Source organism: Clupea harengus, chromosome 25 (assembly GCF_900700415.2).
Source record: "Clupea harengus chromosome 25, Ch_v2.0.2, whole genome shotgun sequence".
Taxonomy (NCBI): Eukaryota; Metazoa; Chordata; class Actinopteri; order Clupeiformes; family Clupeidae; genus Clupea; species Clupea harengus.
Window position 1 is genome coordinate 7,695,276 of NC_045176.1, and position 14,964 is coordinate 7,710,239.

General features: G+C 42.9%; 1 protein-coding gene across 1 annotated transcript; it reads right to left on the reverse strand.

Moving 5' to 3' along the window:
* Positions 1-570: 570 nt before the first annotated feature.
* Positions 571-3,572, reverse strand: agtr1a (angiotensin II receptor, type 1a). The gene is made up of 2 exons (XM_031563019.2): positions 3,075-3,572; positions 571-2,177 (listed from the first exon to the last, which is right to left on the reverse strand). Exon 2 carries the CDS (start codon positions 2,103-2,105, stop codon positions 1,008-1,010), a length of 1,098 nt encoding a protein of 365 aa, XP_031418879.1. The 5' UTR covers positions 2,106-2,177; positions 3,075-3,572; the 3' UTR covers positions 571-1,007.
* Between the last annotated feature and the right edge of the window lie 11,392 nt (positions 3,573-14,964).

Sequence of the window (14,964 nt, forward strand, 5' to 3'; positions counted from 1 at the left end):
AGCTGGGGGGGATTAGTTAGATTGAATTATGTGTGTTTGTTTTTAGAAAGGAAATGTTTGTGATGGTAATTGTGTGTCTAGTGGAAAAACAGGGTGGATGGATGGATGGATGGATGGATAGATAGATGGATAGAAGATAAAATTGACTGATATAGAGATATCCTTAAACAGTGCAGGTTTCTCACGATGGAGAGAAGAGAACATACTTCAGAATAAGCATAGGAAGCCAGTAGTCAAAGAGTTGTGCATATACTGTATGTTTTAAGACAGTTGGCCTCACATCAGCTATCATACAGGGAGTGATCAAATCGGATAAAACTGAGCTCAATAATGTATTTTTAAAATGCTGTACACACATTAAACAACTCTGGCAACACATGCTTTATTTCGTTTGGACGTAGTTGAATTTTTTTCTCTTTGCAATCACTAGTGCAACCACCTGAATCACATTGAATTACAAAGCACAGAACGGGCAGCAATACCAATAATTAAGCAATCTATGTCATAAATACATGTGATTACAGCCGTAGGGTTGTAACATGATGCAGCAAATGAAGCCCTTTCCTTTTCTTAATGATAGTTATTCTTTTTCATCGCTGACTTGCCTATCGAGCTTGCCTATACCTTTGGGAAATGCTATTACACGGGTCACTTCACAAACAAATCAACAGAAAAAGACAGTGTAAATAGTTCACAAAATCACTGAAAGAATTTCGCACTGTATGTATTTTTTCAAACCCCTGGGTGGACATAAGAGATTTAGACTTATTACACTTTTACAGTTCTCAAATGCAGTGCAGTTTTGTTTTTCTGGATGCTTAAGTAAAACATAAGACAAAATATGCATATCTGTCCCTTTTTGCAGTCCTTAAATGTGCCTTAACATAAAAAATCTTCCAGCACACCAAAACAACAGTGTGAGAGATTTGAAGCACAAACATTGTTTTTTTCAAGTGATCCATTCCTGTGTTGGAGCTGCATGGTGCTTTGTTCTTTCCTGCAGCCTGTTATTTCTTCACCCCGCAGTGTTCATTTCGGGTCAGAGAGGATGTTTTGCCAGCTGTGAGAAGTAGACTGTCAGAGGCGCGGTAGGAGAGGGTGCTCATCTTGGTGGACAGGCTGGGGTGGGAGGCGACCGGACGGGCCTCGGCGCACCTCAGCAGCCTCAGGAGGCTCCGGCGGAAGTTCTTCCCCACGAAGCCGTACAGGATGGGGTTGACGCAGGTGTTGAAGTAGGCGATGCAGATGGTGAACGGCATGGCCGTGTCGATGACATCCAGAGTGTGGCAGTCGCTGATCACATTGAGATGCAGCAGCAAGTACATGAGGTTGAAGACCTGGTGAGGGGCCCAGCAGAGGAAGAAGGCCAGCACGGCCGCCGCCAGCATGTAGAGCACCTCGTCGCCGTGGCACCTGTTGCTCCCCTGGATGCATTTTGGCCCCTGCAGCGCCCGGCCAATCAGGCAGTAGCAGGTGAGGATGATGACGAGTGGGACGACGAACCCCAGGACACTCTTCATTAGGCTGAGGGGCACCAGCCACCGGTCGGATTCGTCGCCGGGGATGGCGCAGACGGTGATGTTGGTGCCCTTGATGGGGATGGTGCTGCGCGTGAGGGCGGTGGGGAGGCTGAGCAGGAGCGACACCGTCCAGACCAGGATGCACGTCATCTGGGCGTAGCGCACCGTGCGGTAGCGGCGGGATTCCACTGGGCTCACAATGGCCAGGTAGCGGTCGATGCTAAGTGCGGTGAGGAAGAAGACGCTGGTGTAGAGGTTAAAGGAGACCAGGGCGGCCGTGGCCTTGCACAAGAAGCTGCCGAAGGGCCAGTGGTAGCCCATGGCTGTGACGGTGGCCCACATGGGCAGAGTGATGAGGAACGTGAGATCAGACACGGCCAGGTTCAACACAAATATGTTAGCCACAGTCTTCATCTTCATGTAGTAGTGGATTACAGCCACCACCATGCTGTTGCCCACGATGCCAATGACAAAGTTACAACTGTACACAACTGGGATGAAAGCGGAGATGAAGGTGTGAGTGCCCGTCATGTTGCATATGAGCGCAAGTTCGTTTGAGTTTTTTCCATTTGTAGAGTTCTCCATTTTGTGTGCAGCTCTTTAAATAGACCCTTGGGCCTAGGTCAGTAAGACCAGAGAGCTGAGCCGACTAGCTTCCTGTGAGGAAAAAAAAATCATACTGCAGATCTGAAAACTACCAATGCAAATATCTAATAAATCTCTGCATATTAGATACTTAACAGTTACTGATATTGTACAACGAATGCTTTCACATTTTCAATGAAGTGCATGAAGTGAATTGTTCTCGGCCAACTTTCATTACTATTCTCTTATGGCTGCTGTTTGTCTTGGAGCTCATCCTCCCTCCAATACAGCTTCAGAATCTCAGATATTCTGTCGGATAGACTGTTTATTACGGAGTGCCGATAGGTTTCTTTGATATCATTTTCTCAATCACTTCACATGCCATTATGTCATTTTCAGTATGACCTGACAGTAGGACCAAAGCCTTTTAAAGAATGTTATATTCGAAGGGCAGGTCAGGTCAGGTCAGGGAAAAAGTCTCACTGAGCCTCACTAAGATGTCGCAACAAAACACGCAATCGAGGATGCAGTATGAGGCAGTTTCTGGTGCAGCTGTTGAGATCCATGACCTAAAGCACTGAGTGTCCTCTGGCATAGTGATATCAACCAAAACAGCAGCACTAACAAGCTGGAGAGATGACCATTCACACAAAGCCACTGAATATCACAGCATGTATTCCATCTGCCATAAAATAGACATTTAAATTGGTATACTGGCTCACTGGCTTACAGTATATCTGCTACTTTAAACAGGCATAGATAGTTGTTGACCTATTAAGGAAATAAAATCAAAGTTTCAGGCGATCTGTCTGGTGTAGTCGACTATTTCTCATCAATGACCTCAAATACATTTTATTCACTGTATTGTAATGAATAACATTCTGAAAAAGGTAAAACTGGTAAAACATTCAAAGAACCTAAAACAGTGATAAACTTGTCCGTCTACAAGAAAGTACTGGTAGTCCTTACCTGGAAAACTGCACACGGAAACACGGCTCACAAAAGCAGAGCACTCTGACAAGAAATCCCGAATAAGTTGTATATGTGCAGAAGCTGTTCAACCCAAACCGAGCAGGTACCCAACACAGACATTATTTATCATTTACTTGATATCACATTATCTCTCTCTCCATTTTCTTGAGTAGTTCCCACCAATTAAGTGGTATGAAGTATCTGGTCTCCCTTCAAAACACACCTCAAATCTCTGCCAGTATCAGTCAATACTGTCTCCTGATGTGATGTTACACTATTAAGATATTACTGTACACACACTTGACTGAAATGGAGCCCAAGTGAAGCGCGTATCTGTCAGCTCCGTCGTATGACTGCATCCTCTTGGCTACGTGCCCTCATCATACCATTCTTATATCCTCGAGGCCCCACGGAGGGGGGTGGGCTGAGCCTATTGGTCAAATCTGCTGAGAGTCAGAGAGAGGGTTGAGAGAGAGAAATAGAGAGAGAGAGAGAGAGAGATATAGAGAGAGAGAGAGAGAGAGAGAGAGAGAGAGTGAGAGAAATAGAGAGAGAGAGAGAGAGAGAGAGAGTGAGAGAGAGAGAGAGAGAGAGAGAGAGAGAGTGAGAGAGAGAGTGAGAGAGAGAGAGAGAGAGAGAGAGTGAGAGGGTTGAGAGAGAGAAATAGAGAGAGAGAGAGAGAGAGAGATAGATAGAGAGAGAGAGAGTGAGAGAGAGAGAGAGAGAGAGTGAGAGAGAGAGAGAGAGAGAGTGGGGGGACAGAGACAGAGACAGGGAGCATGAGGAGAGGGTCTGGGGGAGAGACGGGGGGAGAGACGGGGAGAGACGGGGGGGGGAGGGGGGAGATGGCAAATAGAGAGAAAGCGAGAGTAAGACAGAGGGAAAGGAACAGAATGAGAATGTTATGTTCTCCTCTAGGGAACAGGCATTATGTTGATTTTCCCCTCATAGTACATAAACATTAACATTTGCCAAAGACTTAATTACCGTATGCTAAATATCAGTAATAGGAGAAATGTTTTGATACAAAACATTTGTTATTCCAAAATAAAATTACTGATGTTGTGCAATTATCTGCACGTTTTATGTAATTTCTTTGACTATGTGGATCATTAAACCAATATTAAGTGAGTATTAACTGTTCCTGTGTCTTCTTTTTCTCCCTCCTCAGACATATATCTTATTATATATCCTCATTATTCATCTAGTTAGATATTCTATTCTAGATTTCAACATGTTTGAATGTTCCCCCTCCATTTCTTTAATTCATATTCTTAAGTGGTAAATTGGCACGGCACCGCAGAGGGAAGGGGACACAGATTTGTAAGAGACCACTGTTGCGATTCATTCTTTGGTGCCTCTATCTGTGAGGTGTTTTTCCAATGAATTACCTGTTCAGTACAGACGACTTTGTACTGAGAGGTGAGACTCTCAGAGTTACGGGATGTGATTTAGTCATGGCCTGTCTCCAGGCCTTGTTTTACACATGACCATATTGGACACGGTGCACATGGACATATACCAGAGGAAGCTCAGCCCTACGTCAGCTGATGTCAAGGGCTAGTAAACGTTGTCTCCAGTGAATCAATAATGCTGCCCAGATTCCCCAGTTGATTCTGCTCCCTGTCCTCGACATCCTCAAGTACGGTACATGACTCATTTATTGCCTTACCAACCAAAACATAGCATTTCTGGTAAACGTACTGGCATTCTGCTTTAGAGTCACAGGCAGACAGCCTTGGGAGACTCGCTTGTCCCCCTGTGTGTGACTCAGTGAATGCTGCTGGGCACAGGACACACAAACACTCCTGACGTGTCCAGTACACAGTGAGACCATGAGAGATGCCATGGTACATATTCTCACAAGAATGTTACAAGCATACAACTACGCTGGATTCATGCTGTCTCACTCAGTCAGCCTTGGTACAGAGCCTCTGACCTCTCTGTCTGATGTAAAGCAGTAACATGTCTCCTAATGCATCTAATCATTCTATAAATGAGACAAGAAGGCCGTTTCCTTTCATCTTCCAAGACAGTACATCTGTAGTGCTGATGTGTTGTTTGATGAGCATAGAGCAAAAAAAAATGTGAGCTCAAGTGTAATTGTCTTTGAAGGCATGGGCCACTAAGGAGTTTTGGTCAAAAACTAGCCCACTATCCAACATGCATGCAAAAACCTTACAAACACTAACAGCACAGTTGACTTGCTAAGATGTTAACGTGTGTGTTTTAGCATGAAGTTGCTGATGTTATGCTATGAATGTTTGTCTTAGATTTCTTAGGTGATCCAACCTTAACCACAGAATTGCATAGTGCATATACTGTATATATATATATATAAATCTTTATTTCAGACGCCAAGTTCCATATAAAATAACAGACATGCATAGCCTAGGTCTCTAGTTAGAGCGACAGGTGTGTTTATCTGTCCTTCACATAGCCATACACCATAAAAATGAGATGATACCAGATGATACAAGTACTAGCTAACTATAAACACGTTTAAAAAAAGTGACAAATTGTTGCGTACAGTTGCTTTAATGTAGGTGTGATCGGATTCCTTGTGTACTTATCTACCATTTCCAAATGGCATGAAAGACTGATGTTTCACATGTGTAAAAGTTAACATTTTGAACAGGACATATGATAAAAATGCACCAGCTGGATCAATCTGCTTGCAAGCTTTGCTCCTCAATATAACATTTGTTCTTCACACTTGAGAGCATTTTTCCATTATCCATTGTCCCATAATAATTCTGTTACAGTATCTAGCACAAAATCCAACATCCTATTTATATCAGCTCCACTTCCCTGTACATGGGGAGTTTTTGTATGAAAGAGGCATATCCGGCCGTGGGAGATTTCAGCCTTCAATTCCTGCAATTGTAAATCACAGCAGGAGTTAATAACACTGTCAAGGCGAAAACATAAATACAGACAAGAGAGGCTTTTTGTTTGTCCCAAGAGAGACATGATAATGGGAGTGAGAGAGGAGAGTCGTATGAGACGTCAGGTCAGCCATCCATCGCTCACCATATTGCTCCAAATGAGGATTATGTTGCATAAATTGAATGATCAGTATACATTTACTCAAATAATCTCTCCTGCACTACATATTGGTTCATGTCTGGGGAGTACTGAAGGGAGGAGTGGGGGCAATTCTAGGCATATGCTTCTTGCTAACTAAATTACTGCTCGTGGTATCAACAGAGGTGTAATTCAATGATCCCTTGGCAAAAAGGTAATGTTGCCCTCTGGGTGTGAGTGTTGATACTGATGCCTGCAAGCTGCAGTCGACATTATTAAGGCTGCAACATTATTAGGGCCATTTGTTGTGGGTCAGTTACGACTGACACCTTTTCAAATGGCCTTTTCAAAGTTTGGCTGAACTTTAAGAGTTTTAAAAGTCACAGTCATCAAGGGGGAACAAAATAACACTGACAGGAAGAGCCAGTACTAGCTGCAGAGGTCAATGGGAATGAAAAGCAATTGGCATTTGATTCCCTAAATAAACACAAGGCTTGTTGCTGTCACTTACATGATATATAGTAAAACTACTGGCCTTGTTAGGATTACAGCCAAAACTGTTTTTCAAAACAAATGGTGATAATCTATCCCCCAAACCCTAAATCCACAGATTTTACGATGTTACATAAATCTTGCGACCACAGGTAGACAAACTGTGCAGAAAAGGTCTACACATGTCAACACCCTCTCACAGCCCTCCATTCCATAACTGCCTCCCGGGACGGCGCTCCGGCGCTCCTGGCCTCAGTGCAGTCATTCCCATGGTGTTGTCCCTGACGGAGCAGAGTGAGCCTGGCCTCAGTGCAGTCATTCCCATGGTGTTGTCCCTGATGGAGCAGAGTGAGCCGGGCCTCAGTGCAGTCATTCCCATGGTGTTGTCCCTGACGGAGCAGAGTGAGCCTGGCCTCAGTGCAGTCATTCCCATGGTGTTGTCCCGTATTGAGCAGAGTGAGCCGGGCCTCAGTGCAGTCATTCCCATGGTGCTGTCCCTGACGGAGCAGAGTGAGCCTGGCCTCAGTGCAGTCATTCCCATGGTGCTGTCCCTGACGGAGCAGAGAGATGGAGCAGAGTGAGCCTGGCCTCAGTGCAGTCATTCCCATGGTGTTGTCCCTGACGGAGCAGAGTGATGGAGCAGAGTGAGCCTGGCCTCAGTGCAGTCATTCCCATGGTGCTGTCCCTGACGGAGCAGAGTGAGCCGGGCCCCCAGCAGAGCCGGCAGGACACCGCCAGCTTCCTGCAGGGACCCAGTTCATTTTCACATGCAGCTGTGCTTATTTATTTATTTTCACTGATCTCCAGTAAACAAACATGACTCTTTCTCCACAGGCCACGGTGATAGAATGGATCTGCGATAGCCTGGGCTTATTTTTAGCCATTTTCCATTTGATCAAGAAGGGAGACCATTAACTCTGTGGCGATGTTTTGAGTTGAAGCCAGATTGCGGAGAGGTTCTGTTTATTTTTCGGTCTTTCAAATCCCTACCTAATGGGCCATTAAAAATGCAAGTTGAAAACTGTAGCACTGAAACTGGTAGGACTGTGCGGTAGGCCTGAATACTATGCTATAAATGGACACTAGAGATCAACACAACAGCCAAAAGAGTAATCTAAAGCATATAAAATGTTCAAAGAGCCAAGAAGAACTTAAGTAAATTCTGAGAGACTCCAGGCTGTTTGGCCCCTTGTATGGGCACTTTACCTGTTGCTATTGAAACCAGTGCTCTTGTCCAGTGTGTCATGACTGAGTGCTGGCCCTAACTTAATCTAAGTTCCCTCTGAACATATTCCACATGATGTTAGGGCTGAACTCTTTGTGCATAATGCCCAAAGAGACTGCGCTAACCTGGCCAAGTGTTTGATTTGGCTGGATGTGCCCTGTAATCTGCCATTGACTCATCACATAGACCTGCTGCCTGACAAGGACCAGAGCCTTTCCAAGAGAGCCTTGCCCTTCTCTGTCTGTCTGTCTCTCTCTCCACACACATACACACACACACACACACACACACACACACACACACACACACACACACACACACACACACACACACACACACACAGTTGTACCCCCACTGATAACTATTGTATTAGAGGATGGTGTCTTGTCTGAGATAGAAGTACATTCTGTTCGGTAAGATTGTGAAGAGATTACTCAAATGTACAGTAAATCACTACATACTGTATGCACATGCCATTTTAACTCAGGTTCATAGAAGACCCCAAGTAGTCTGCGAGTGCCTCTGACACAGGCGATGGCTCGCTGTAGCCACAGACAACAAAGTCCAATGAAAGTGTGGTGATTGACGTAGCTACAAAGCCTCTAAAACCTCCATTGGCCTTGTGTGTGCTTGCCAACCTTGTTGCCCCACTTCCATTACCAGTTCCCCATATTTCAGCTTCTTCTTTTAAAGGCTTCCTCAATCGCATCTTCAAAGGGAATTGTTAACTCAATAAAAAGAAAACAATGTGCTAACACTCAGAATACAACACCATGTCTGGTCTCATAGCAGTCAAAACAATACAGTAGAACTTGAAGTTGTCTACCGACATCAGCCAGGAATCTCCAGTCCCATGCTTTACCCCATTTGCCAGTACTGTTTGTACGTGCCTGGTGTCCACTTTTCTGCCCTTCTCGCACAAAAGAAAGCCTACTGTCCCTGTCGTTAACTGGCTCATTTATTCTCAAACAAACACCCAAATGATTTTAAAACCGGATTATGTCTCCACATGTAGCGACTCTGGTCAGGCTAGTTTAAAATATATATATATATATTTCAATGAGCCAACACCAAAACACAACTTGCAGTTTCTGTTTTAGCCACCCACTGACTGAGGTTCTGCCACCCACTGACTGAGGTTCTGCGGAGTTGGGAGGACATCATAAGTGGCTTCAGCGATACATTTACTGCAGTTAGCGTCCATGACCCAAACTTCTCTCCAGCTGATCTTCCTCGTCTCAACACCATGCCAGTTTATTCATTGCCCTTGCTTTGCTTAAGAAGCTGCTGCTGTTCATCTAGTTTCCTCTTGTTGTTCGCGAACAAAGCTAGTTGCCATCTGACTCCTCTCCAGCAATGTAGCCTTTACCTATGATTTCCAACTGTCACCTAACCCAAACCCTGCTCTTCCACTCTGTACCTGCCCAATGATATCCCTATGCTGTAATGCGGCTCGTGCATGTTGGACCGTGAAACACTTCTTCCTTGTTTTACTGTCTTTTACTGCCTAAACTCTTCACAGGTTTTTCTACAATGGAGGGAATCACCTCACCATCAATATAAAACCTCTCTTCCACCAGTTCTCTTACTGATAGTAACACTTCTACATTTGCTAGGTTTCACTTTCACCCAGACGGTCATTCAACTTGGCTAACAGCCGGGTGCTGTCCTGCAGCCTCTCACCACCAACGACTCATTTAGATGCCCTTATAAATACCGCCATTGCCAATGGAGCAGTATCAGAGTCATATTCTGACTAGAATTATGATTATGACAACGTCAGGCTAGGTCCATGGAGCAGCTCAGCCAAAAAACTAGTGCACTAACTTTTTAAATGGTGTATTTCGTCACTCTGCTTTTCCAATCAAAAACCTAAAACGTATCCAAGCTGAACCAATTGAAAACCCCAAACTTATCCAAGTTTGAACCAATCAGAACATTCTCTTAAACCTAAACATTTTATCCAAGCTCAGCCAATCAAAATATTCTGCTCACTTGTTGCCGAGAAACATTTTAAGACAATGGTGACTTGTGAGAACTGGTTTGTGTCCTTGCCAATGTTTCAGAGACCCTGTTTACAACGTTTTGGGAGGTTTTGTCTGCCCTTGCCTTGTCTGCATCTCTTATCCCGAGACCCCTCTATGAATGCTTGGCTGTCTCCTACAGCCTGCACCTGTAGGCCTGTTTTCGAAAACAAGCCTCATCTCTGGGAACAGGCCTTTCTGCTTGACCTTACAAGACACTTGTCTCTACACACAGCCTTTCGGCATGACAACTTGTATTTTTGCAAAACCACACCACTGTATTACAATCATGATTTTTCTACATTTGCTACACGGTGTGAGGGTATGTTTGTGTCGGGTGTTTACCGCCGGTTTGGCGTTTGGGCGCGGACAGACTCTTTGTTTGGTCTGCCGCGATATATCAATAGTTACAGTTTTTCTCGATTGATTACATTCAAAAACTGGAACTTATGGCACAATGACCACAACCTGTAACTCATGTGCCAACTCCCTAAACCAATTCTGCTAAACTATAAGCACAATTATGTGCTTTAGACACAAATTTCAATTGTTAACCGCACTTTCTTCAAAACACAACACACAATTATGTGCTTTAGACACAAATTTCAATTGTTAACCACACTTTCTTCAAAACACTAAACACCATCCTCTCTACTTTGCACACTTCATCAATGCCAAAACCTCCTTGTGTTCAGACAGAACACACTGCTATTCAATTGGCAAAACTTCCATTTCAAAGGCTGTTGTGCAATTTGAAATCAAAGCTTTAGCAATATGATGGCCACAGGTTAGCTCCTGGTTTGGAGAACAATTGATGGCAACATTGAAGTGAGAGGTGATCAGAAAGGCAGAGGAGTGAGAGTAAGAGGAGGAGGAGGAGGAGGAGGATGAAGAGGATGAAGAGAAAGAGCAAGAAGGAGAGCCATTATCTCTGATGAGATTCGGGCCACTGTGGTCAACCATATGGTCAACCATGGTTTGACCATCCAGGAGGCTGGCCAGAGGGTTCAACCAAATATAAGCCGCTTCTCAGTTGCATCCATTCTCTGGACATTCAGAAGAGGGAATAGGTAAGAAACACTACTATGACAGGAAAACACTAGTTTGAATGCCTTATCAGGAGCATAGTATTCTTGTATTTTCCATTGTACTGTATCTGTAAAATTACGTAAACAAATACAAAGTGCAACCATTGATGACCAAGACATATTCCTAAACAACAATACAGTGAGCCTAGCCACAGTGGACTGTGTTCTAAGGTGGAACACCTTGAGAATAAAGCAGGGTGCCTTTTGTCAGAAACTCCGACAGTCAAACAGTTATGCTATGACTATGTGCAAGTAAGTCATATACATTTTCACAACTGATTGCGTCCTATCAGCACTGACACATTACTGTACTGTATTGTAATCCAATCCAATGTTACAGTTTTTCTCGATTGCATACACACATGAAGCATGCCTCATTTTCTCAAAACTCTAAACACAAATCCCTAAACCACTCACACAAAATGCAACAACATTCACAACACTGTGTAGGTGTATTTCTGATAGCACATTGTCAATATTGTCTTGAGCTAGAACAGGATGCAGTAGTTTTTTGTCCTTTTTTATTTTACATTTTTCTTTCTTTTTTTTTTTACTGTACTGGCCTATATCCTATTGTTTGTTCTGTGCAAATCATTTACACATTCATTTGTGTTTGCTGTGATGTATAGGCTACAGCACTTTTGGAAAAAATAAAGAAATATTTTAGTTGTTACTGTATATTTGTGTGTTGTTTTATATTTGCGTAAAAACATTATACAGTTATATTTTACTACAGGAGTAAGCGTATAGTAACATAATGTTCCTGATAAGGCCTTCATACTGGTGTTTTCCCATTTCATAGTAGTGTTTTCCATTGAGCACATCAGTGTTCAATCGATGCTTAGAATGTCTACTCATATAATGGGCTGTGTTTTTCATTAGAAAACAAAGTACCCTTTTGAGGTGACATAACACTGTTTTGAAAGCAAAGTTGCCTTTTGCAGGATGTATAAAGGGTTTTGCATTTTGTGTGAGTGGTTTTGGGATTTGTGTTTAGAGTTTTGAGGAAACGAGGCATGCTTTCAAAAAATGTGTGTTAGCAATTGAGAAAAACTGTAATACATTGTAATTTTTTGCTACACCTCTACCTTCTCTGATTTATACTGGTTTTCTACACCTTCCACAGATATAGGGCCGGGAGATGATGCAGCCCTTGCACAATACACAATCTTGCATCCCTCTCCACCTGGCCTGGCCATCGGTCAGTTGGAGGAATGTCTGCCGGTAACACGAGATCCACGTGCCTCTGCTTGCATGTAGCATGTTACTATATGTGTATTATATGTTATATGTATATATGTTAGTATTATATGTATAGGTTGGTATATGTTTTAGCATATTGTATTGTATATTTATCTTGTATATTTAGTAAGGTTATTATATGTTATTACATGTAAATTATGTTCAGAGTACTTGTACAGAGTGTATGTCATGTTATGTTATGTTATATTATGTTTGCTATGTTATGCTATGGTAGGTTGTTGTGTGGTGCCTTGTCCTAGGAATTTCAGTGCCCAGTCTGACCCTGTGTCATTCTGTGCATCTGACAATAAAAGACTTGTAACTTGTAACTTGTAAGCTGTTGAAGATACTCCTCTAGGTCCTTTCTTTTGATCTCTCAAACGTCCCGCTTTCTCTTGGGTGAATATAGATGTTGTGGCTGATTGCTTTGTTTCTTTTCTATCAGAAGACTGGAGACTGGTTGTAGAAATCTGGAGTTTTATTGTAATCAATAAGCTACAATAAGGAGATGGTCTATGGATTAGCTCGATCTCATCGTACGAATGTCCTGCTGGCTGTTTTAAGGCCTTCAACTTGTGGGGCGGTGCCCTATCTGGCTGTTTGCCAAAACCAATCAGACTCATCTATTTCCTTTTCCTTAACTCCCCTAATTATCCCTATATGTGCGTATATGTGCGTGTTTCATGAGACTATTTTCTGAGGCCACCTGTGACCCCTAGTGTGTATTTGTGGTGGTCATAAGAACCTCTGACCCCTTCTCCACCTGGTGTGGATATTTTGAGGCTCTTTGAGACCCTCTGACCACTTCCTTATCTGGTGTTATTTGGTGCCGGTGTCGTGGTCTAATTCTGTGTCTTGTCTGCTTTTCCTAAAGGGAGACTTGTGTACTGATAAGCTAATCCATGTTCATCTTAACATAAAAATATCCCACATAGACTTCACAAACTTAAATGGATCCTTGTAGAATACAATCCTAGCTTGTTCTTTCTTCTTTCATCTTTGTCTGAGGAGCTCCACCTTCCTTAACGTAGCTAATCTACACTTCACCTCTGCCTGCAGAACACCAATACCTTCTCTCTGTTCATCATCTGCTCATTTCCAATGCTTCTTCAGCTGCCTCCTTTCTTGAATCAGCCTTTCTTTTTCTTTTTTTTGGTATGACCAAATTAATAATTCATAATTATTATCTGCAAAGGTCAGCTGACACGTAAGCTTATTAAGAACTAATACACACTGAATGCATCAGATCCTAATCGTTTTGCCGTATGTCCAATGGATCTCTGTGAGAGATTCCTCATGTGTTTCTCAGTCTTCTTCTATGGCGAAGATATGCTTGTAATCTAAACCACTTCCCGAGAGACCTCACCTACCAGCACCCTGATAACTTGAAAATCTACAACAGTCCTCATATGGGAATGCAATTCATGTACCATAGAGTTCTCTGGTAGAACTACATATTTTGGCCCTCATTTCATCTACATGCTCACCTCCCTGGAGTCTTCTTTTAATGCCACACAGAGAGAGCAATGAAGCGTTCTTCACATGCCTGTAAAACCAAACTCTGTGGGAATGGGTAAACGTTCCCACTATTTCCCTCCTCTGACATCAGCGGTGGGCTCCTGCATGCCGCTTCAGTGCGGCTCCACCCTAGTACCACTCCTAACCATGACATCATGAGTTTTTTTTATTTGTTTTTTTTTAATCATTTGGCTGGGCTTGTTTTCAAACATGCCATCCTGTGTGGCAGTGCAGCCTCATAACATCTATAGGAACTCACTCAATGGCAGGTGAGTGCTGAGGCCTTAATACAGTAACTCTTATTCAAGAGTATACCTGTTGAATATGTTGACACAGACACATAATTCTGTATACTACGTGTGTATTCTGTTTGGCTGCCAGCTGTCACACTTTGAGGGTGTCCTGTCTGCATTGAGTTGTAAGAATAAAGTCACTGCTCCAGCTGTCCTTCTGCCTGTGATGCTAGAGGCAGCTGCCAGTAATGTAACACCTTATTGCATTTAGGGAGGCTTTTGTGAGTGACAAAGGACATTGATGTGAAAAAAAACAAGTTTTTGCATCACGTAGGCACTGCCAATTACCTCGAAGGATAATGTATCAACCCTGCATTTTACTTGTACAGTAACAGCATTAGCACACATAATGGACACACTAATGGTGGAAAAGAAAGCCTGTGGCTTCAGACAAGCCCCCCCCTATTAATACTGTATAGATAACTTATGGTTTTTGAGCCTCATTATGACTATAATGGCTGCCATTGTAGGAAACAGACCCATTTCTCAGACTATGCCAGTTTCAAGACCAAACTTTAAATTGCCAATTGAATAATGTTCTGTCTTTGATTAAGCTGATGCAGCTGAAGCTAAGGCTGATATGATATACAGTACCTTAGGATACGTGTATGCCAGAGAAGGGGACACTGACAGAAGGGGAGGTTATCTCTTTGGTGCCCTTGGTCAAAATGACAATAAGCATACTGACAGCTGTGTGTGGAACTGTGGACCATCGTCTCTTCAGGGGGATTGTTATGCCCCACTTTAAAAAGGTGGTCGTCGGGATTTAGTGAAAAACAGTGAATTTGCTCATAACTTCACAAGACTAGTGAAGGGTTTAGAAAAAGGTTTATGCCTTCCTCACAAATACAAATGGCCCATTACAATCAAATGAAAATCATGTATTAATGAATTATTAATTAGCATTTTAGGGATTGGTCCAACACAAGTACAACCCCAAATCAGAAAAAGTTAAACTGAACTGCGATTAAATTATTT

What these genes read in the sequence shown, in the direction of transcription:
- agtr1a (XM_031563019.2), bottom strand. Translation starts at nt 2,105, where the DNA reads ATGGAGAACTCTACAAATGGAAAAAACTCAAACGAACTTGCGCTCATA.